At 43.0% G+C, this 22,240-nt stretch overlaps 2 protein-coding genes across 3 annotated transcripts in view; one reads left to right on the top strand and one right to left on the bottom strand.

Annotated features, from left to right (window-relative positions):
• si:dkey-16j16.4 (uncharacterized) overlaps positions 1 to 22,240 on the bottom strand; it is a 380,812-nt gene that overhangs the window by 205,038 nt on the left and 153,534 nt on the right. The gene's annotated exons all lie outside the window — the stretch shown is intronic.
• The window catches only part of slc4a1ap (solute carrier family 4 member 1 adaptor protein), a 109,105-nt gene that overhangs the window by 78,061 nt on the left and 8,804 nt on the right, over positions 1 to 22,240 (top strand). Inside the window, exons 12-13 of one of the 2 annotated variants that reach the window (XM_052024168.1) lie at positions 17,200 to 17,307; positions 19,677 to 19,744. In XM_052024168.1, the coding sequence (XP_051880128.1) occupies positions 17,200 to 17,307; positions 19,677 to 19,744 (176 nt within the window). The remainder of the gene's footprint in view (positions 1 to 17,199; positions 17,308 to 19,676; positions 19,745 to 22,240) is intronic. The other variant, XM_052024169.1, reaches the window with a different exon arrangement.

The raw sequence follows: 22,240 nt of genomic DNA, 5'->3' as shown, positions 1-22,240 counted from the left end.
GATTTATCGCACTTTATCTGACACCCAGTATTTCTCACTGGCTGTTGTCCTCGGCTGAGCAAATCACAACCTTCTCCGTAAGCCTCCAAGCTAATCACTTACTTCCACCTTCTTATCATTGTCTATCTTTGCCCCTGCCTCTCCTGCTGCCAAAACCCTCAAACAAGTCTTTTTGTTACCAGAAGATTTGACTACCTCACTGTAGTCCTCACTGACCTCTCACTGTGAACTCTTATTCTACAGTTCTATTGCTTTTACTCCAACTCTGAGTCCTTTTCTCTCATCATCCCTTTGCTCATTCCCTACAATGGCTGCTGGTCTAGCAGTGCCATGATTTAAAAATTCTCAGCATGTTTCTTCAAATCACTCCATGGGCTTGCCTCTCTCTGTCTCTCCTCCAGCCCAGTGATATGTCTTTTCCTCCAATTTTGACCATATCCTCTTGGAATTTAATAGTTCCTTTTGTAGCCTTAAGATCTGGAGTTCTCTTGCTGCTTCTCCGCCTATCCTGCCCTTGCCTTTATCACCAAGTTTCTGATCATCTGCTCTAGTATAGCTTTATCTGGTTCAGTATAACATTTGTTCGGTAATGCTTCTTAAAGAGCCTTTCAGTTATTACTTTAAAGGTGGTATACAAAATGGAATTCATTGCAGTGGACAAAGATTCTGTCCTGGATTGGTGAGTTCTAAGGTTTCAGTGTTCTAGATGTTCACATCTTATGGTGTACTCCAGCTAGTCACCATTAGCAATTGCATAGCAACTTAGCTTCAATTCTTACCTCTATGCCTTTGGGAAAGCCCATTTGTTCCATCACATGTTTTGCTTAATCTTTGTGCCACAGGGTTTTCTAAGCAGGAGTATTGTGTACAGTTTTGGTCACCCTATTTTAGGAAAGATGTTGTTAAACTAGGAAGAGTGTAGAAAAGATTTACCAGAAAGCCCTAGTCTATGCAACCTCTCGCTGTAACTCAGATACTTGGACTTGGAGGCCTGAGTTACAGGGAGAGGTTGCGTAGACTAGGACTTTATTCCCTGGAATTTAGGAGATTGAGGGGTGACCTGATAGGGATATATAAGATCGTGAGGGGCATAGGGTGAAAGCACATAGTCTTTTTTCCAGGGAGGTGGAGCTAAAAACAAGAGGGCATAGGTTTAAGATCAGAGGCGAGAAATTTAAAAGGGACATCAGGGGCAGCTTCGTCACACAATGGGTGGTGCATATTTGAAATGCACTGCCAGAAATAGTGGTTGAGGTGGGAACATTAGCAACACTTAAGACATCTAGATAAGTGCATGGATAGGAGAGTTTTAGAGGGCTATGGGCCAAACGCAGGCAGGTGGGACTAGCTCGTTGGGCGACATAGTCAGCATGGACGAGTTGGGCCGAAGGGCCTGTTTCTATGTTGTATTACTCTATGACTCTAGGATCTCAATGACTTCTCCCTGGCTAGACAATCTAGACAATTTCTTTCTCTACAGCCATTGCTTTATAGTTGCTCAGATTTGAAAGACTGTTCACTTCAGGGAGTCTGACTTCAATTTTTTTCAGCTTGTTTTCAGCAACGTAAATTGAAGCTGGCACTGGTTTTGGAATTTTTATAGTACTTTACAGTCATCTCTTCTACATACAAAGCACCCTAGAATATTAGCAAAAAGTGGTCCAGGAGTTGCAGGAAAGGCTAAATGCCTGAGACTGAACATTATGATGACCCAATGATATGTAAATAAGTAGTTGGTTGATCGTTGTAAATCAAGCCATACATAGACACACTTCTTCACAAAGGGGGGGACATGAAACTCCTTAATCTGCCAATCAATTACAGATCTGTATCTTAACTCTATCCACCTGCCTTGGTTCCATGTCACTAAGACCTTCTATGAAAGAAAATGAAACAAATACATTTAGGGGGATCCTGCTGTTGAAGAAACAAAAATGAAATCAGGACAATGTGAATGCTAGAAAACTGAAAATGTTGGAATACTCCATGAGTCAGGCAGCACCTGTGGAGTTTAAAAAAAAGTCAGTAAATTGTTCGGGCTGATTAACTTTCACTGGGACACATGGTTTTCCAGTGGAAAAATTTCACTGCTCTCATCCACTGCTGCTAACTGACCTGCTGTGGAATTCCAAATCTGCTTCCTTGGTGAAGACGCATTGTCTGTGAATTCATTGTTGAGGATAGAGTAACTGTACTCCAGCTAACTTTATTTAAAGAAAATATAAGATCTCTTCACTGTTGAGTTTTTTTCTATTTTTAAATTTTTTTGTAAAATTTAATTGTTTGGACCATCAATGTGTGACCAGACTATCACTTTTCCAAAGATTCAGTATTGAATTCAATCCAATTCCACTCTATCCCAATTTGACGGGTCCCTGATCTCAGACATTCCATATTCCCACCAACTCCTCACATACTACTGGTTGCTCGTCCCCCCACAAACACGTTCACAGTGGGAAATCCTCACCCTCTTAATCAAGACTGCAACCCCTTGCTTATTCATCCTGTCATTCCTCTCCTTCGCTCCTTTCCTCCATGATTCAAGCTACTGCTTTCTTCCTTTTAAGCTGTCAACCTCACATTCAAAATCTACAAAGGGATATGGAGCTTGTGCAGGAAAATGGTGCTGAGGTAAAAGATCAGCCATGATGTTATTGTATAGTGAAGCATGTCATAGTCATAGAGCAATATAGCACGGATACAGGCCCTTTGGCCCAATGAGTCCATGCCAACCACTGACACAGTTTCTTTCATTTTCCTCCTGAATGGAGCTGCCTTGAACAAGTTTAATCATTGCTGGAAGAAAGCTACCCAGTAATACGGGTCTCTGTTGGCATAGAAAGTCTGAATAAATGGTGTGTTTCTGATTTGTTTACTCCTAATATTCCATTGAGGTGCATTTCTTTTTAATTACAAAGCCTAAGCAAAGAAATCAGCATAAGTAAAAGGGAGAGGATTGGAGATGATAAGCAAGGGAAGTCAGAGCTAAGGGCCTAAGCATGTCTGTAAGTGAGGGGAGTGACAAAAATCAGACATGCAATAGCCAGAAATGGAGAATAGATATCTCATAGTTGTAGAGAACGGAGGTAGGGAAATGTGATTGGAGACAAGGAAACCACTAAGAGATGAAAACAAAGATGAACATTTCAAGAGAGAAGTTACAGGACTGGAAGCCAACATAAGGTTTAGGTTTAGAGGGATGAGGGCCAAACGCAGGCAAGTGGGAGTAGCTTAGATGGGAATCTTGGTCGGCATGGACCAGTTGGGCCAAAGGGCCTGTTTCCGTGCTGTATGACTCTATGATATCTATGATACAACTTTTACACGCAGAGGGTGGTGGGTATATGGAACGAGCTGCCAGAGGAAGTGGTTGAGGCAGGTACAGTAGTATCATTTAAGAAGCACTTGGTTAGGTACATGGAGGGGTGGGGCTTGGAGGGATATGGGCCAAGCGCAGGAAATTGGGACTAGCTAGGTCACAACGTGGTTGGCATGGACTCGTTGGGCCAAAGGGCCTGTATCTGTGCTATATTGCTCTATGACTATGACATGCTTGCTTCACTATTCAATAACATCATGGCTGATCTTTTACCTCAGCACCATTTTCCTGCACAAGCTCCATATCCCTTTGTAGATTTTGGATATGAAGGGAATCAAAGATAGATATATATATCTTGAATATCTCAGCAACTGAACCAAGACTGCCTTCCCAGGTAGAGAATTCTGAAGACTCACTAACATCCAGGTGAGGAAATGGTAGATGGACAGGAAACTTTTAGAGGAATATGGACCATATGCAGGCAAACAGGACCAACTTAGATGGGAATCTTGACCGAAATGGACCAGTCGGGCTGAAGGGCCTGTTTCCATGCTCTATGACTGGATGAAATTTCATCACATTCCCGGTACTGAATGCCTATCCCCTTACTTTGAGACTCTGATGCCCAGGCTCTAGACATTTAAACCAGTGGAAACATCATTTCTGCATTTACTCTGCCAAGCCCCGTTAGAATTTTGCTTGTTTAAAGCATGAATTTTTGATTTCTTAGAAATGCTGCAGATTTGGAACATTTGCTGCTCCACAGTTGTGTTGCTGCATGGTGTATTTACTGGGTTTGAAGTAAAATTCAAATAATGACCTATTATAAGTGTACTACTAAATGCCCAACAATACATTTAATTATTTACTGTCCAGAGCTCTTCCATTACCCTGGCCAATACTCTTCTGCAGGCAGCATTACCACAAGTTAGTCTTTTGTCTTAGTTTATGGGATCACACCATGCACAACTTAACTACACAACAGTTACCCAATAGAAATTCAGAAAGTGAAAAAAAACTTCAGGTGCTGGAAATCTGAAATAAAGTGGATGTTGGAAATTCTCAGCATATTACACAGCATCAGCAGGGAGAGAAACAGAGTGAGAAAACAAATAGGACTGCAAATGCTGGAATCTGAAACAAAAACAGAAATGCTGGAAGAACTCAGCCAGTCAAGCATCATATCCGGAAAGAGAAACCAGTCAAAGTTTTGGGTCAGCGACCCTTCCTCAGGACTAGGGGAAGTGTGGAGCGTTTACAGTCTTCAAAGCAGTGTTGGGGGGGAGGAAAGAGGTGCAAGACAAAACACCATCAGGTGATAAGGAGCATGAGCAGCAAGAGATCCATTTACCTCTTCCTTTCCCACCATCCAGGGCCTAATCGAACCAGCGATTCACTTGCACTTCTTCCAATCTAATCTATTACATTCGGTGTTCACAATGTGGTGTTCTCTACATTGGAGAAACCAAACGCAGATTGGGTGATCACTTCACGGAGCACCTGCGCTCAGTCCGCAGCGGTGATTCTGAGCTTCCCGTCACATGTCACTGTAATTCTCAATCATCCCACACCCTTTCTAACCTGTCTGTCTGCGGCCTCCTCCGCTGGCATTGTGAGCCCCGACGTAAACTAGAAGAATATCTTATCTTCTATCTGAGCACTTTACAACCTTCTGGAATGAGCTCTGAATCCTCCCACCTTCAGGTAAACTGCTGTCTCATTGTTTCCCATTATCATGTTTATGACCCTCTCTTGCTCCGTTCCTTTAAAACATTTTGCCAATGGTCAGTGCTCGTGCTCCTTATCTGATTTGCCTTGACCTATCTTTTGTCTTCCACCTCACTCCCCCCAGCTCTGGTTTGAAAACTCTCCACTCTTCCCCCAGTTAACTGGTTTCCCTTTCCACAGAATTTAACGTAGAATGTAGAACAGTACAGTACAGCACAGGAACAGGCCCTTTGGCGCACGATGTTGTGCCTAATTAATTAAATGCCTAATTAATCTAATTCCTTCTACCTACATAATGTCTGTTGACTGGCTGAGTTCTTCCAGCATTTGTTTTTGTTTGAGAAACAGGGTTAACATTTCGTCAAAGATCTTTGATTGGAACTGATGAAAATTCATTGATCTGAAGCATAAACTCTGTTTTTCGCCCCATAAGATGCTGCCTGACCGGCTGAGAACTTCCAGTATTTTCTACTGGAACTGCCCATCGCTTTGGAGACCTTTCTCACCACGCCCCTTCTCTCTATGCTGGTCATCTCCCTTCTCTACTCTCCGCCCTGATGCTGGGTTTCAACCCGAAATGTCGACAATTTCTTTCCTCCCACAGATGCTGCTCGACCCACTGAGTTCCTCCAGCAGATTGTGTGTTGCTCCAGTATTGTCCTTTTATTTAAGGAGGACCACATTGGCTTGTATCCACTTTGGAATGTCCAGAGGCTGGGATGTGGCAGTTTATATAAATGTTAATTTTTGCTGCCTTTTCCAAATTTGTGCTGTGTCTAGAGAGATCAGTTTGAGTTATATGAAAATAGCTGAAATACTTACAGATCTGTCACTTAAGGGCAAGAGCAATTTGCTAGTGATAAATATACCTACTGACAGCTTTGATTAAACAATGGAAGATGTACCAGACTTCAAACTAATAGGGACATTTCACACAAACATTGCAAACAAAGTAACATACAGAGGGAACAATTACATCCTGAACTTCATGTCTGGATGACTGCATAGGAGTTTTGTGTTGTTCTGATTGCTGATTCCATTGATTAGATTTTCACTTTTAGGTCATTGCCAGACAGTTTGTGTATAATTTGTATTTTGAGCGTGAAATCATTGAAAGCTGGACATAATGCTATGAAGCAGAGGTCAGACACCCTAATGTAGGTGCAGGAGTAATATATTTAGCCCCTCCATTCATTGAGATCATAGCTGATCTGACAATAACTGCATGTTCCTGTCTTTTCCTATATCTCTGCAGTGGGTCAAAATTGTTGTCAGCAACAAGCCATGCACCCTTATTGCTAGCAAACAGGAAAGAGTATGGATTTGCCTTTTGTAGGCAACTGTGTCTATTTGCTGGCAACTGTCTTACCACATGTAAATGACAATGTTCTGAATGACAGCAGGGTCTGGTCTTGGTTTGCATCTGTTCCTCGTCTCTGGATTGAGGCCTTAGTCCGTTCCGTCCATATACAGCAATGATTCCATGTTAAAAGAAATAAAGCACAGCCAACTTGCACTCCCCAGTATGAAGTTCGTCACCTGAAACACAGGGACTTTCATGGGCAGTGCCAGCCCTGGACATCACACTTTTTCCTAGCTCAAGAACTCGGATGCTTTAATGTTCACATTACCACCCCAAGTGAGACACAGTGGGAAGGAGATGGCCAGATCAAAGAACAATTCTTCTGGAGGGGTAAACTGAAGTGGAGTGCCATCTCCATAAAGGGTGCAGGGTCTCGACCCAAAACGTCAACGATTCCTTTCCCCACACAAATGATGCTGGACCCACTGAATTCCTCCAGTAGTTTGGTTTTGTGCCACCTCCATAAAGTTGGTTTTGCTATTTCAGCCAACATCGACCCCTGCGGCACACCACTAGTCACTGACCTCCATTACAAGAAACAACCTTCAGCCACCACCCTTTGCTTCCTACCTCCGATCCAATTTTGAATCCACCTAACTACCTCTCCCTGGATTCCATGGGACCTAATAACCTTCCAGACAATCCTGCCATGCAGGACGTTGTCGAAGGCCTTGCTAAAGTCCACATAGACAACATCCACTGCCCTACCCTCATCTGCCCTTTTGGTTACCTCTTCAAAAGACTCCAAAAGATTCGTCAAACACAACTTCCCACGCACAAAGCTATGCTGACTCCTCCTAATCAGACTCTTTCTATCCAAATGTTGGAAGATCCTGTCTCAGAATTCCCTCAAGTAACTTCCCCACTACTGATGTCAGGCTGACTGGCCTGTAGTTCCCTGGCTTGTCCTTGCTACTCTTCTTAAACAACAGAATGACATTAGCCACCTTCCTGTCTTTGGGAACTTCACCAGTGGCTAACGATGAAGCAAATATCTCCACAAAGTCCTCCGCAATTTCTTTTCTAGCCTCCCGCAAAGTTCAAGGATGCAATCGGTCAGTCCCTGGGGATTTATCCACCTTATGGCGCTGTTATGCTTTACGTACCTCCTCCCTGGTAATATGAATGTTCTCCAAAACATCTCCACTTGTTTCCCTTATCTCTTGAGCAACCATGATTTTCTCCTGAGTAAACACAGAGGAGAAATATTCATTAAAAATCCCACCCATCTCCTGTGGCTCAAGACGTAGGCAGCCCTGCTGATCTCTAAGGGGACCTACTCTCTTCCTGACCACCCTTTTAATATATCTATAGAACCTCTTGGGATTATCCTTAACCTTACCTACCAGATCCATCTCAACCTCTCTTTGCCCTCCTGGTTTCCCTCAAATGTACTCTTAATCTTTTTATAGTTATCAAGGGATAACTCATCCCTGACCTCCTGAACCTAATGCATGCGTCCTTCTTTTTCTTGATCAAATCCTCAATATCTCCCATCAGCCAAGGTTCCCTAAACTTGCCAGGTTTACCCTTCACCCTAACAGGAACGTGCTGCCCCTGGACTCTTGATATCACTTTCTTAATAGCCTCCCACTTGCCATTCATTCCTTTCCCTTCAAACAGGCTCTCGCAATCAAACTCTGCTAAATCCTGCCTAATTCCCTCCAAAATTAGCCCTGCACCGGTTTAGGAACCTAACCTGTGGACCTGTCCTATCCTTTTCCATCACTGTCTTAAAACTAATAGAATTATTGTCAGTAGAGCCAAAGTGCTCCCTGACTGCCACTTCAGTTACTTGCCCTGCCTCATTCCCCAAGAGGAGGTCCAGTATTGCACCCTTCCAAGTAGGGTCCTCAATATATTGACTTAGGAAACTTTCCTGGACACGTCACAAATTCCACCCCATCCAGGCCCTTAACACTCTGGGTTGCCCAGTCAATACCAAGGAAATTAAATCTCCCACTAATACAACCCTATTATTATTACACCTGTGTCTCATTTCTGTACACACCTGCTTCTCAAGTTCCTGCTGACTATTGGGGGTCTGTAGTATAGCCCCACTAGAGTGACCCTCCCCTTCTAGTTTCTAAGTTCTACCCATATGGCCTCACTGGACGATCCCCTAAGAATGTGGTCTCTAAGCACTGCTATTTCGTCCACCCTTTATTAAAAAAGGCAACACCCTCTCCTAGCTCACATCTGTAGCATTGGTATCCTGGAACATTGAGCTGCCAGTCCCACCCTTCTCTTAGCCACGTTTCTGTTATGGCTATAACGTCCCAGACCTCGGAGCCAATCCACGCTCAGAATTTGTCTGCCTTACCTGTTATACCTCATGCATTGAAATAAATACAGTTTAACTGAGTATTCCCTCCCTTTTACTGTGCCCTTACTAAGCTTACTCTTGCTGGCTACTGCTTTATCCCATGACTTGCTCCTGCTCAGAGTCCCACCCTCCTGCCAATCTAGTAATGTAGGAAAATGTGAGGTTAACCACTTTGGAAGGAATGAAAAAGCAAACTGTTATTTAAATGGAGTGAGACTACTAATCATTGCAATACATAAGGATCAGGGCAGGTGGTACATGTAACAAAGGTTTTCCATACAGGTACAGGAAGGAATGAGGAAGCTTAATGGAACCTTGGCTGCCTTTGCACGGTATGGAGTATAAAAGTAGGGAAGTTTCTCATGCAACTTTATTGGATGCTTGTGAGACTGAACTTAAATTTCTTCATCCAGGGGGACAGTAAACATTTGAAAATCACCACCAAGAGAGCTGCAGGTGCTCAGTATATTCAAGACAGACATTGATAGATTTTTGGTTATTAATGGAATAATTAATAAGGGGTATGGGGAAATAGTGCCGAGGTGTTGTGAGTGAGAAAAAAGATTCAATGGGTCTCAAAAGCAAGGACTCTGAACACAGCCTGGCAGTAAATGATTTTATTTACAAAAGATGAGCGTGGCAAAATGGTAACAGGAATAACACACATATGTGTGCACAGTTTATAGTGAGCATGGGAAAATTGCACTGGGGATAAAATACACACACACACATACACAACAAACTAGGTACATAAAATCAAGGAAAAGCAATACAATACCCACCACCCCTTGATACAGTGCAGGCACAGCTCTATGCTATTAGGGACACTAACTAAAACGCTCCTAACCCTTTAACAGTGCACACCTCACCAACAATTTCTCCAGCGCTGTTCCATGGTACTTGGCCTGGAGTGAAGCAGGGTGGTCCCTTGAAGATGGCAAAGAGGGGGAGCTGAGCACACATGGTGCCCTTTATAGTGCTGGAGGGCTGGGGAGTCCAGCCCAGGTAATTTACAGGGGGCCAATGGCTTGGTGCCAGCAAGAACTAATCGATTACAAAGGCCAATGGCCCAAGGCCAAGTACAAAGGTACTTAAAGGGGCTAATGGTCTGGTCTAGTCTGGTCTGGTCTGGGGCGGGGCAAACCAAACCAAGATTTGCAGTGGTGTGTCTTCTGACCAGGTAGTGGGCAGTGCTGTCACATGACAGCCACGACCCTCCACAATACATGAGGTAAAAGACCAACTGTGATCTTGCTGAATGGCAGAGCAGGTATGAAGGGTTTAAAAGCCCACTCCTTTTATTTTCTAGTGTTTTTATGTAAACAAAAAGTATTATGAATGAACAATGGAAAGTTGAACAAGTTGTGTGGGCCTGTAAGTGAAAAGATATGCTGCCATTCAAGTTGGAAAGGCTGTCAAGGATTCCTTTCTGCTGCCTTTGATGTAATGCTTGTTCCTAGATCTTTAAAATTTTCTGTTCCAAGATCTATTGGTGTTGAATATATGCCAATAACAACCAATCATCCACAGACCTTGGGGACAGAGAATTCCAATGATGTTTTGAGTAAAGAAGTGCTCCTCAACTTGTTCTCAAAGAACAAAGGCGTATAACTCAAAGGACAAAGGGGTATAGGCCTTCAGCCAGGGAAAACATCACTTTAGCATCCATCACATCATCTAAAAATTTATGTTCTGAACTTTCCGGAGCAGGCCTACTCTATTCATGGAGCAACCCTCCCATGTCATCAATCATCTGTAAAATCTCCTTTAGTCTGCTTTCCAAAGAAAGACTGTAAGATATGGAAGCAGAATTAGGCTATTCAGCCCATTGAGTCTGTTCTGCCATTCAATTATGGCTGATTTTTGTTTTCAACCCCATTCTCCCACCTTCTCCCCATAACCCCTTTACCAATCAAGAGCTTATCAATTTCTGCCTTAAAGGCACCCAATAACTTGGCTTCCCCTACCCTTTATGGCAACAAATTCCACAGATTCACCACCTCATCTCATTTCTAAAGGGACGTCCCTTTATTCTGAGGCTGTGCCCTCAGATCCTAAACTCTCCTACTGATGGAAACATCCTCTCCACGTCTACTCTATCCGGGCCTTTCAGTATCCTGTAGATCTCAATGAGAACCACCCTCATCCTTCTGCAAGTGTTAAGTGTTTATTTTCTTTGGTAAGCAGATCAAAACTGTAGCCAGTCTTCCAGTATTGGTCTCACCAAGACTATAGATAATTATTAGGCAGACTTACATGGTTATTACAATTTTAAGAATGATGTACCTTTTGTCTGTCTAATTGCTTGCAGTACCTGTATTAAACTTGCTGAGTGTTCAAAGACACATGAAACCCTCTGATTATCATCAATTTCTGGTCTTTTTGAAGAGTTGATCTTAAAATTAGAGCCAGGCCATTCATAAGCAAAATCAGAAAGAACCTTCTCACACAAAATGTAGTCCAGGGCCCCCACATACAAACAAGCTCCCTTTAATGTTATTAAATTCAAAACTCCAATGAACATACATTTGTTCATTCCTATAAATGGCAGAACTAGTTCCCTCTCTCCCTCCACTTTTAGTAATTGTTCTTTCTTATCAGTCTTGTGTGCTTTTGATACCATTCATTACAATACTGTCGAGGTATGGTTACCATAGCAAGTGGATGTGGATTTTGTTGGTGCATTTTTCCAACTTACCGACAAAATCGACAGGGACGCCTGTAAAAACAGAACAAGTTTGTTATCCGGGACAGTCTGTAGAGTTCAAGAAATCTTTCCCCTAAATGTGTATTGATCCTGAGATCAGTTAATATAAAGGTCAAAGTCGTTGAAGTTCAGATCAGCCACAATCTGATGTAATAGGAAGCCATCCTGAAGGGCTGAATGGCCCGCTTCTGTTCTTGTGTTGGGCCATAAGAGTTCTCAGTAAGCTGGTGAAGTGATCGGCATTCAGCTGTGTAGCAATATTCAGTGGAATTTTCACCTCAGACAAGAACCTGGCTGCATATTCAGGGCTGGCAGTTTAGTGTAGTACTGAAGAAGTGCTGCATCACCACAGGTGCAAATTTCCAAGTTAGGTGTTAAGAGCATGCCAGGCATCAGATAAATATAAATGATGTCACTGCATAATTTTGTAATAGTTCTCCAGGTAGTCAAAAAAATCTGCAGATGCTGGAAATCTAAAATAAAAATAGAAAAAGTTGAAAATACCCAGCAGGGTAGACAGTATCTGTGGTGAGAGAAACTGATTTAATGTTTCAGATTGATGACTATTCATCAGAACAGAATCTGTATTTCTCCTGGTCTGCTGGACAAAAACTTCCTCCTCCAAACAACAATTCTTAAAAACATCGATTCATTCATTTATCATTTACGAGATGTTGTTTGTGTAAATTAGTTCCTGCATTACAGTGACAGGTCTTCAGAAGTAATACCTAAATGAGATGTAATACCTAAACAAGAAGTAATTTGTCTTTAGTTGCATGCACAAAATGTGTGGGGAACATCAGCTGCTGGATGAACTCTGCACATTTAGCTCCATAAGTAGGTATGAATGCACAAGGGAAGTACAGCTGGCAGCTGAAACTCTCGCATGCATTTAACTTGAGCAGCAAAAAAAAATTTTTTGGAGGGTGCTGCATAGATGATAAAGGTGACTTTCTTCTACCATTTAGAGAAAAAGCTAAATTGAGGTATTAAAATAACCATAACTTGTATGCATTTATAAATTCCTTAATGGGTGAAACTAATCTCTGAGGCATTGGCCCTGACTTGGGGAGTGGATGGGGAAGGGGCACAGGTTCCCTTGCCTTCAGTTTCTGCTGGGCCAGGTGTAAGTGTCTGCGTCTGTTACTTCTTGCAGAGGGTTGACTGACATAGCTGTAACTTGCACCACCTACTGGCTGATTACAAAGACGCATCTTTAGACTTTGAGCTTGAGTCACCCGTAAACTGAGCAGTGGGACTGCTCAAATACCTCTGAAGGAATGATACAGATAGAATGTTCTACATCAGTTTGTAGTTCCCGCATGCTTGTGTATAATTTTTCTTTGGAAGAGGAGCTTTTAATGGAGTCATAGAGCAATACAGCAAGGATACAGACCCTTCAGCCCAATGAGTCCATGCCCACCAGGTGCCCACCCACCTACCTAGCTTCAATTTCCTGTATTCCGCCCATATCCCTCTAAGCCCCACCACTGCATGGTACTCCTGAAAATTAGAGCATTAAGGCTGAAACAAACTTCATCTGGAAATTAAAGTTGAGGAAACTGCAAATGCTGTGAAATCTGAAGTGAAGGCAGAAAATGCTGGTAATATTCAGCAGTTTGAGCAGCATTTTTCTTTAACTTCTACATTTGTCGGGATCTGGATGACATTTGGCAAGGCCAGCATTCATTGCCCAAGCCTAACGACAAGACCCTTGAGAAAGTGATTAGTGCTGAAACTGCTGTAGGCCCTTCTGATGAAGGTACTCCCTTAGTGCTGTTAAGTAGACAGTTCCACAACCCAGTGACGATGAAGAAACAGTGATATATTTCCACGGCAGGAGGGTGTGTGTGGATGGTGGTGTTACCATTTTCCTGGCCTTGTCCTCCTTGCTGATGGAGGTTTGGAAGGTGCTATGCACCTAAGCAAATAACTCAGTGATGTAATATCATTGAATGTTGAGGTAGAAGCTTAGATTCTCACTTGGAGCTGGTCATTGCCTGGAACTCTTGAGGTGCAACTTTTATTTGCCAATTATCACCCTATGCCTGAACATTGTCTCTGGACCTTGTTGCATACAAGTGAATTTGTTGAATTGCGAATGGAGTTGAACGTTGTGAAATCATCAGTGAACATCCCTACTTTTGATCTTATGATGGAAGGAAAGTCATTGATGAAATAGCTAAGGGTGGTCAGAGCTAGGACACTGCCCTGAGGAACTTTTGCACTGATAAACTGGGGCTGTGGAGAGAGTAGCAGAGTTGTTGCTTCGGGCAGCTTGCTGTATATGTCCATTTTCTGTCATTATTTTCACCCAGTAACTGGGCATTACTGTTAAAGATACAAAAACCAGGCACATAGGCTTAAAAATTAATGTGGCCGTTGGGAATTTAATGATGATTTTGACCAGGGTGTTCCCAAACAGGAAACCATGGATGAACCAGGAGATCCACTCCCTACTGAAGGAGAGGACTGCTGCACACGAATCTGGTGATCCTGATCTGTGCAAGAAATCGAGGTATGACCTTTGGAAAGCTATCAGGCATGCCAAGAGGCAATACCAACTCAAAATAGAGTCTCTGACCAGCCACCAGTTATGGCAGGGCTTACGTGCCATAACAGGCTACAAGAAGAAGTCGGGCTTCATAGCTAACAACAGCGCATCCCTTCCTGATGAACTTAACGCATTCTATGCGCGTTTTGAACAAAAGGGAAGTGGATTGTCACCATCCGCCCTGACAGCCACCAACGCAGCTGAACTTGTGATCACAGTGGAGGACGTAAGATCAGTCTTCCGGAGAGTGAACACGAGGAAAGCACCTGGCCCAGATGGTGTCCCTGGCCGCGTGCTCAGACCTTGTGCTGATCAGCTGGCAGAAGTATTTGCGGACATATTCAACCTCTCCCTGCTTCAATCTCAGGTTCCCTCCTGTTTTAAGAAGACCACTATCATCCCGGTACCACAGAAAAGCAAGGTAACATGCCTCAATGACTACCACCAGTGGCTCTGACATCCACCATCATGAAGTGCTTTGAGAGGTTGGTCATGGCACGCATCAACTCCAGCCTACCAGACAACCCGGACCCATTGCAATTCACCTATTGGCAAAACAGGTCTACAGCGGATGCCATCTCCCTGGCCCTACACTCAACTCTGGAGCATCTGGACAGTAAAGACACATACGTTAGACTATTGTTTATCGACTACAGCTCTGCCTTCAATACAATAATCCCAAGCAAGCTTGTCACCAAACTCCGAGACCTAGGACTCAACACCTCCCTCTGTAACTGGACCCTTGACTTTCTAACCAACAGACCGCAATCAGTGAGGATAGGCAGCAATACCTCCGACACGATTATTCTCAACACTGGTGCCCCACAAGGCTGCGTCCTCAGCCTTCTACTCTACTCCCTATACACTCATGACTGTGTGGCCAAATTCTGCTCTAACTCCGTCTATAAATTTGCAGATGATACCACCGTTGTAGGCCATATCTCAAACAGCGATGAGTTGGAGTACAGGAAGAAGATAGAGAGCTTAGTAGAATAGTGTCATGGCAACAACCTTTCCCTCAATGTCAACAAAACAAAAGAGCTGGTCATTGACTTCAGGAAAGGGGGCGGTGTACATGCACCTGTCTACATCAATGGTGTCGAGGTTGAGAGCTTCAAGTTCCTGGGAGTGAACATCACCACAGCCTGTCCTGGTCAAGATCAACGTTGCTGCCACGGCCAAGAATCACGTTGCTGCCACCAGTGCCTCTACTTCCTCAGGAGGCTAAAGAAATTTGGTTTGTCCCCTTTGACTCTCACCAGCTTTTACCGATAAATTACCATAGAAAGCATCCTATCTGGATGTATCATGGCTTGGTACAGCAACTGCTCCGCCCAGGACTGCAAGAAGCTGCAGAGAGTTGTGGGCACAGCCCAGCGCATCACGGACACCAGCCTCCCCTCCTTGGACTCTGTCTTTACCTCTCGTTGTCTTGGTGTAGCAGCCAGCATAACCAAAGACCCCACCCACCCAGGACATTCTCTCTTCTCTCCTCTTCCATCGGGTAGAAGATACAGGAGCCTGGGGGCATGTACCACCAGACTTAAGGACAGCTTCTACCCCACTGTGATAAGACTATTGAATGGTTCCCTTATACAATGAGATGGACTATGACCTCATGATCTATCTTGTTGTGACCTTGCACCTTATTGCACTGCACTTTCTCTGTAGCTGTGACACTTTACTCTACTGTTATTGTTTTTACCTGTACTACTTCAATGCACTCTTTACTAACTCAATGTAACTGCACTGTGTAATGAATTGACCAGTACGATCGGTTTGTAAGAAAAGCTTTTCACTGTACCTCGGTATAAGTGACAATAATAAACCAATACCAATACTGGTAATGGGAAGTCCTCACAATGACGATTGGAGAGTAATAGGAATCCACTGAAGCCTAACTGTTTATATTAATTGGCACTGCACGAGGTCACAGCTGAATGGTAAGAAAAGAAAGTTGGAGTTTTGCTATTTACATGGCAAAACTATTCATCAGGCTAGAATCTTGTGTTCGGTGCCAGGAACAACAAAATTCTGCACAGTTCTTTAGACCTGCTCTCAAATCCTACATGACTGTTGATCCACTGCTATTTGGTTACCAGCTCTCCTAATGTGTCCCCATACCTTGTATGCAAAGTCCATTTTGGGAGTTAAGCTTTCTGGTAGTGGTTGCAGATAGTAACAGATGCGTTTAAGGGGAATCTAAATAAACACTGGAGAAAGAAAGTTTTGGAAGTTTATATTGATGAGGTTCAGTAAAGAGTTCAATTCTTTACTTGAATAAAGGGGTAAGGAAGTAGGGAGGGTGAAATTGTGAGTTATTTTTAAAAAATCATGAAGACATGAAATTTTTTTTTTTACCATGAATGCCCAATGAATCAACATGAATTGTACAGATCAAACAATGCTGAAAGAGGCTAACAATTCCCTGCTAATGCTTTATGCTCTTTACATATTTTCAGTTTGACTTCCCACTCCTTAATTGCAGAAGTTTAATGTGTCTCCATTATCTGATTCCCTTGAGCTTTTTTTTTTACCACAGCTGCCTTTCAGGAATTATTGGAACTCTTAAGTTAACATCCTTCCCAACTGAAGTAAAACTCCAGCATGCTCAGGATTTTGGTGGTGCCAGGCTGACAGATTTTCCAGACTTCCGGATGTTATTCCTATTACTATCCAAACACTTTTTTAGATATTACACAGTATTAAAATAATTTTTTCAGTGAACCCTGTAGGTTTCAAGGGTGTGTGAAAACCAGGCCCTGGAGAGTTTAAGAGGAGTATAGGACCAGGGACCCCGGTGAGGTTCAAGGGAGTGAAAGGAAACATGCCTCTGGTGCACCGGATACTGAACGTTCAGGGCCTTTCAAATAGTCAGATAGCAGATTATCGGAGTTTCACTGTACCATGGATCCTCCATGCCCTTTGGAAGTGCTTTAACGAAATCTTGCCCCCCTTATACCGTTCCACCTGATTTTAATCCACTATGTTGTCCTGAGTGCTGTTTTATTGCCTGACAATTGCATACAATTTCACGCCAGGTAATCCAAGCATTGATTTTGCAATTCATTTAAAATTACTTTCTCACCACGGGATTAGCCACTGCGTGGTTTCAGTGAGCAAACAGCTATTGAGTAAGGCTGCTCATTAAAACATCTGACCCAAAGTGTGCTAATCCATTTTGCATCCCTCCCTTGAATAGAAACAGCTTTGACCACTCAGTGTCCCGAGGAAGATGAAGAAGCCAGAGCTCAGTCACCAGAACACCAAGAAGATTGTAAGGACCTTCCGTCTGAGGATTTGTCGCCAGGTATAACTGATGTAAACAGATCACTGCTTGGCTTTGTATTTGTTCGAATAATAATCGATAGTTGGCAAAGCATATATATATAAAAAAAATGATTGAGTGAACACTGTACCAGCAGCAGTTTAGTGGATTAAAGTAGACCATACAATTACTATTACGCCAATATGTGCTACACCTGATTTATCAGTAGAAAGGCATCTGAAGAATCTCCTGCCTGCATTCATCTAGTTTGTTGATATGTCATCACCTAAGTGTTCAACATAAAACTGTATTTCTAATCTCCTATTCCACTATTACCCATCAGCCATCAATATGCTATTGAGAACATGTAGGTGATTGTCTCTTCTCATCATCTTTCAAATCTTTGCGTCATTGTCTGGTGTTCTTGCTCAGCATGCAGATTCCATCCACATTGTCTAGACGTGAAGAGTATATTTTTCAATTAAAAATAAGCAGTCTGCACTTTTTAGTAGACACTGCATTTTTCAGAGGCTGTTGCTCTGAAATGACCTAATCTAGATCTTATTGAGTTAGTTGAGGATCCATCAAACCGGGGTAGAGCAAGATTCACTTTTCCATTTTCATATATTGAATAGGAATGATGCAGTGGATCACCCCATTTTATCTGGTAAGTAGCTGAAGCTCATGGACCAAGTTGTTTCTGGATTGAAACACTGGTTTCTACTGAATTAACTGAACTCAGCAAACACAGATGGGGCGTTGCAATTACCTTTGACAGGTATTTTAGTTGGGAATGGGGAAATGAATGTGATTGCTGTCCAGAAACACTCGGCTGTAACAGTGTCATCCTCGAGAACCACTTTTGGTGAGTATAGAATCACCAGCTCTGAAGACTGCTATGGCTGAATAGCCATGCACGCTCTCTGGAAACACTTGCCTGTCAAGATAGGTCATGTGGATGAGGTAGTAAAGGCCACAAGGTGCTAATGGTAGAATATCCCCAGCTCGTGAGAACAAGAATAAGAAAAATGTGAATGGTTGTCTGCCATTGACCATGAGTGTGGATGGGCCTAAACAACAGAGGCACCAGGATTGACTCCCTATCTATTACGTGTTAGCTGGTCCCCATCAATTATGCACAATATTAGTCATTGAGCAAAAAAGCATGGATGCAGTCCATTCCGACCATGGTGCCACCCAGCTCCAATTTCCTGCATTCCGGGCCCATACCCCTCCAAGCCCCACCTCTCCATGTGCTTCTTAAGTGTTACTATTGTACCTGCCTCAATCACTTCCTCTGGCAGCTCGTTCCAGATACTCATCACCTTCTGCGTGAAAAAAGTGCCCCCTCAGGGCCCTTTTAAATCTTTCCCCTCTCACCCTAAATCTATGCCCCCTAGTTTTGGACTCCCCTACCCTGGGGAAAAGACTGTTACCATCCACCTTATCTATGCCTCTCTTAATTTTGAACACCTCTGTAAGGTCGCCCCTCATTCTTCTACGTTCCAAGGAATAAAGACCTAGCCTGGCCAACCTCTCCATATAACTCAGGCCTTCTAGAGCTGGCAACATCCTCGTAAATCTTCTGCACTCTTTGCAGTTTAACCACGTGCAATTCTTAGCAGGGAAAGGGAATACAGTGTATTCCCTTTCTTAATTTGCTGTCTACTGTCCTGCTGGGTCCACAAAAAAGACTTTGGGAGAGGAGGTAATCTAAGAAACTAAATTGGAGGGCTTGTTGTCATTGTCTAAACTTGCATGCAAACCATAAAAGCAAGGAATCCCACAGAAGTGCCTGTGGCTGGACCAGTCAACAAAACTAAGTGAGGAAGTAATAATAATTCTGAGGAAATGCAGGTGAAGTAATTCAAAATATTTAAAAGTAATTATTTCAGCTTTTTCCCATTCTCTAATCTATAGTCTGTCTGACACCATCAGATTACTCCCAGCTAGTGCTCTATTTACAGTGTGCATAACTTGGTCTCTGGCCTTGCGGGCTCTGTGAAGTGCTTTTGACACCTCAATAGGCACAATTGAAGTTATCTCATTTTTCAGAATGAGAGACTATTGTGCAGTGTTAGTAGCAAGCATTATTGTGTTTAATATCACCTTATCTTTTATAGAGAGGTTGACCTGTTTAAGCACGAATGTCTGATTACTAACATCACACACTAACCTATGAATGTTTTGCCCTCGAGTTGTTTTAAAGAGAAAATAGCTTTTAAAATTAATTATTTCCATCTTCCTCATGTTTCTTTGCATTTATTATAGGAAAAGAAAGCATGACCACTGGAATTGGTTAAACAAAATCATTTATGTTGCATATATATTGAGAATTTTTGTACAAGGTAAAAGATTAACTTTGTTAAAACAATATCTTGAACTTGAATACATTTTTTTTTACTTTATAGTGATAACAGAGTCTAAAGATATGAAAAATCAAGGAAAATCTGTGAAGAAAATATACGGTCCAAAGAAAGTAAGTAGTTTATAGGTTTCATCACTCTTCCCAGGCTACGGGTGGTACCAGCCAGTTGGTATACTTACTTTTGAAAAGATTAATGGGCTGATTCACCTCCTTCATTTGCTCCTTATGGGCTCCAGAGTTTATGTATATATTTTCCTTGCCTTTCCACTTAATTTTCAATGATGCTGTTGGACAAGAAAATAACTGCTTTAGAATTTAATGCATTAGGCCTGTCAGTCATGCTGTGCACCAGAGACAGTATATGATGATGCAATGTTTAAGCATTGCCTTCACATCAATTTGAGTGCAATCTAAACTTTGCCATCAGGGAGGAAGTACTAATGTATCTTCCTGTTTACTACCATCAAAACACTGCATGTACCCTGGAGGATGTTTATATAAATGGTGCCTATTCTTTTGTTTCAGTAACTTACATTTTCTCATAGGCTGCACAGATTAAGAAAAAATAAATGATTTTTCTTTTTTTTGTTTCTTTCTCCATCTGGTTATCCTTTCATTCTTTTTGTATTTTCAAATTTAATCTTCTGTTTCATTTCTTGTTTACTTTTTCTTTGTGTAATTACAGTTAATTTGTGTCTCAAATGTTGGCAAATGAGGCTTGTATCTCAAATGAGGCCAAACGCTAGCTTGGATGGGGCTTCTTGGTTGGCATGAACCAGGTGGGCCGAAGGGCTTGTTTCCGTGCTGTATAACTCTATGGGGGGAGAAAAACACATCGGTCACGAATGTCTTGTAAATGTGAAAATACCTGCAACCGTCTCCTTCTGTCCAGGGCAGTGGTAGTTTAACTTGGAGACACAAGAGAATGCAGGTGCTGGAACCTGGAGCAACACACAGAAAGCTGGAGGAACTCAGCAGCTGAGGCAGCATCTGTGGAGGGAAATGGACGGTCGACATTTCAGGTTGAGACCCTTCATCCAGTCCTTTCCAAACCTTTAATCCAGATGAAACGTCTCGACTGCCCATTTCCCTCCGTAGATACTGCCTAACCTGCTGAGTTCCTCCTGCTTTTTGTGCGGTAATTCAACTTATTTTTTCTCCTCAAGAGTCTTCATCTTTGTGGACTGCATGGTGAAGCTAAGGACTGGACAGGCCGGTGGGTGAAGGCACCGCATCCATTAACTTCTTGCTATTATTTTGCTGGTACCGTCAACATCAAGGGATAATTTTTCTAACTGGGGACATATTTACCAGTGAGGCAACAGTCTTGAGCCCTTTCCAAACCTCCAGCACCACAAAGCTGAAATAAGGCAAAAGCAATAAGTGAACTGCAAATAGGACTTGAGCTTGGGATTCAAGGAATGGACAAATTGGCCCTCTTCATCATTGCAGGTGAGGTCAACCAGGCTAACTTCAAGAGTGTGTTACCAAAATACTACTAGCCTGTCTCCTGTCACACCAGGGGCCCAAACACCCTTGAGCATTGCTATACAACCATCAAAGATGCCTACTGAGCCACCCCCTGCTCTCACTTTGGTAAGTCAGACCACCAGGCTGTGCTCCTTCTCCCTGCATGGAAACAAGCTGAAATGGGAGGATCCAGTACAGGAGGTCATACAGCACTGGTCTGAGGAAATAGATGAGCTTCTATGTGACTGCTTTGAGTCAGCAGATCAGTCCATGTTCAAAGACTCAGCTGCCAGCCTAGATGAATATGTCACCACCATCACAGACTTTATCAGCAAGTGTGTTGAGGACTGTGTACCAAAGAGGACAATCAGGGTGTTCCCAAACCAGAAACCATGGATGAACCAGGACTGGAGTCTAGGACTGCAGCATTCAAATCAGGTGACCCCGACCTTTACAAGGAATTGAGATACAACCTCCGTAAAGCTATCAGAGATGCCAAGAAACAATGTCAGTCCAAAACCGAGTTCCAGACCAACTGTCAGTTGTGGTAGGGCTTACATGGTATAACAGGCCATAAAACAGAGTTGGGCAGCATCACACACAACAGCACATCCCTTCCCAATGAGCTTAATGCATTCTATGCACGTTTTGAACAAGGGGATTGGTATGCCTCCACCCTCCCCACCAGCCTCCAATGCACCTGAACCCAAGGGCACCGTTGAGGGCATAAGATCAGTCTTCCGGAGAGTGAACCCATGGAAAGTACCTGGCCTGGATGGTGTCCCTGGCCATGTCCTCAGATCCTGTGCAGATCAGCTGGTGGGGTTTTGCAGACATTTTTAACCTCTCCCTGTTTCAATCTGAGGTTCCCACCTGCTTTAAGAAGACCACTATCATCCTGATACTAAGGAAAAAAAAGGTAACGTGCCTTAATGACTACCGCCCAGTGGCTCTGACATCCACCATCCTGAAGTGCTTTAAGAGGCTGATCATGGCACATATCAACTCCAGCCTCCCAGAAAACCTCGACCCACTGCAATTCGCCTACCGTCGAAACAGGTTTACAGCAGACGGCATCTCTCTGGCCCTACACTCATCTCTGGAGCATCCAGACAGTAAAGACACATACGTTAGATT

Source organism: Pristis pectinata, chromosome 10 (genome assembly GCF_009764475.1).
Source record: "Pristis pectinata isolate sPriPec2 chromosome 10, sPriPec2.1.pri, whole genome shotgun sequence".
NCBI lineage: Eukaryota > Metazoa > Chordata > Chondrichthyes > Rhinopristiformes > Pristidae > Pristis > Pristis pectinata.
Note: the sequence above shows the minus strand (reverse complement) of the source record. Positions and strands in the feature narration are given on the sequence as shown.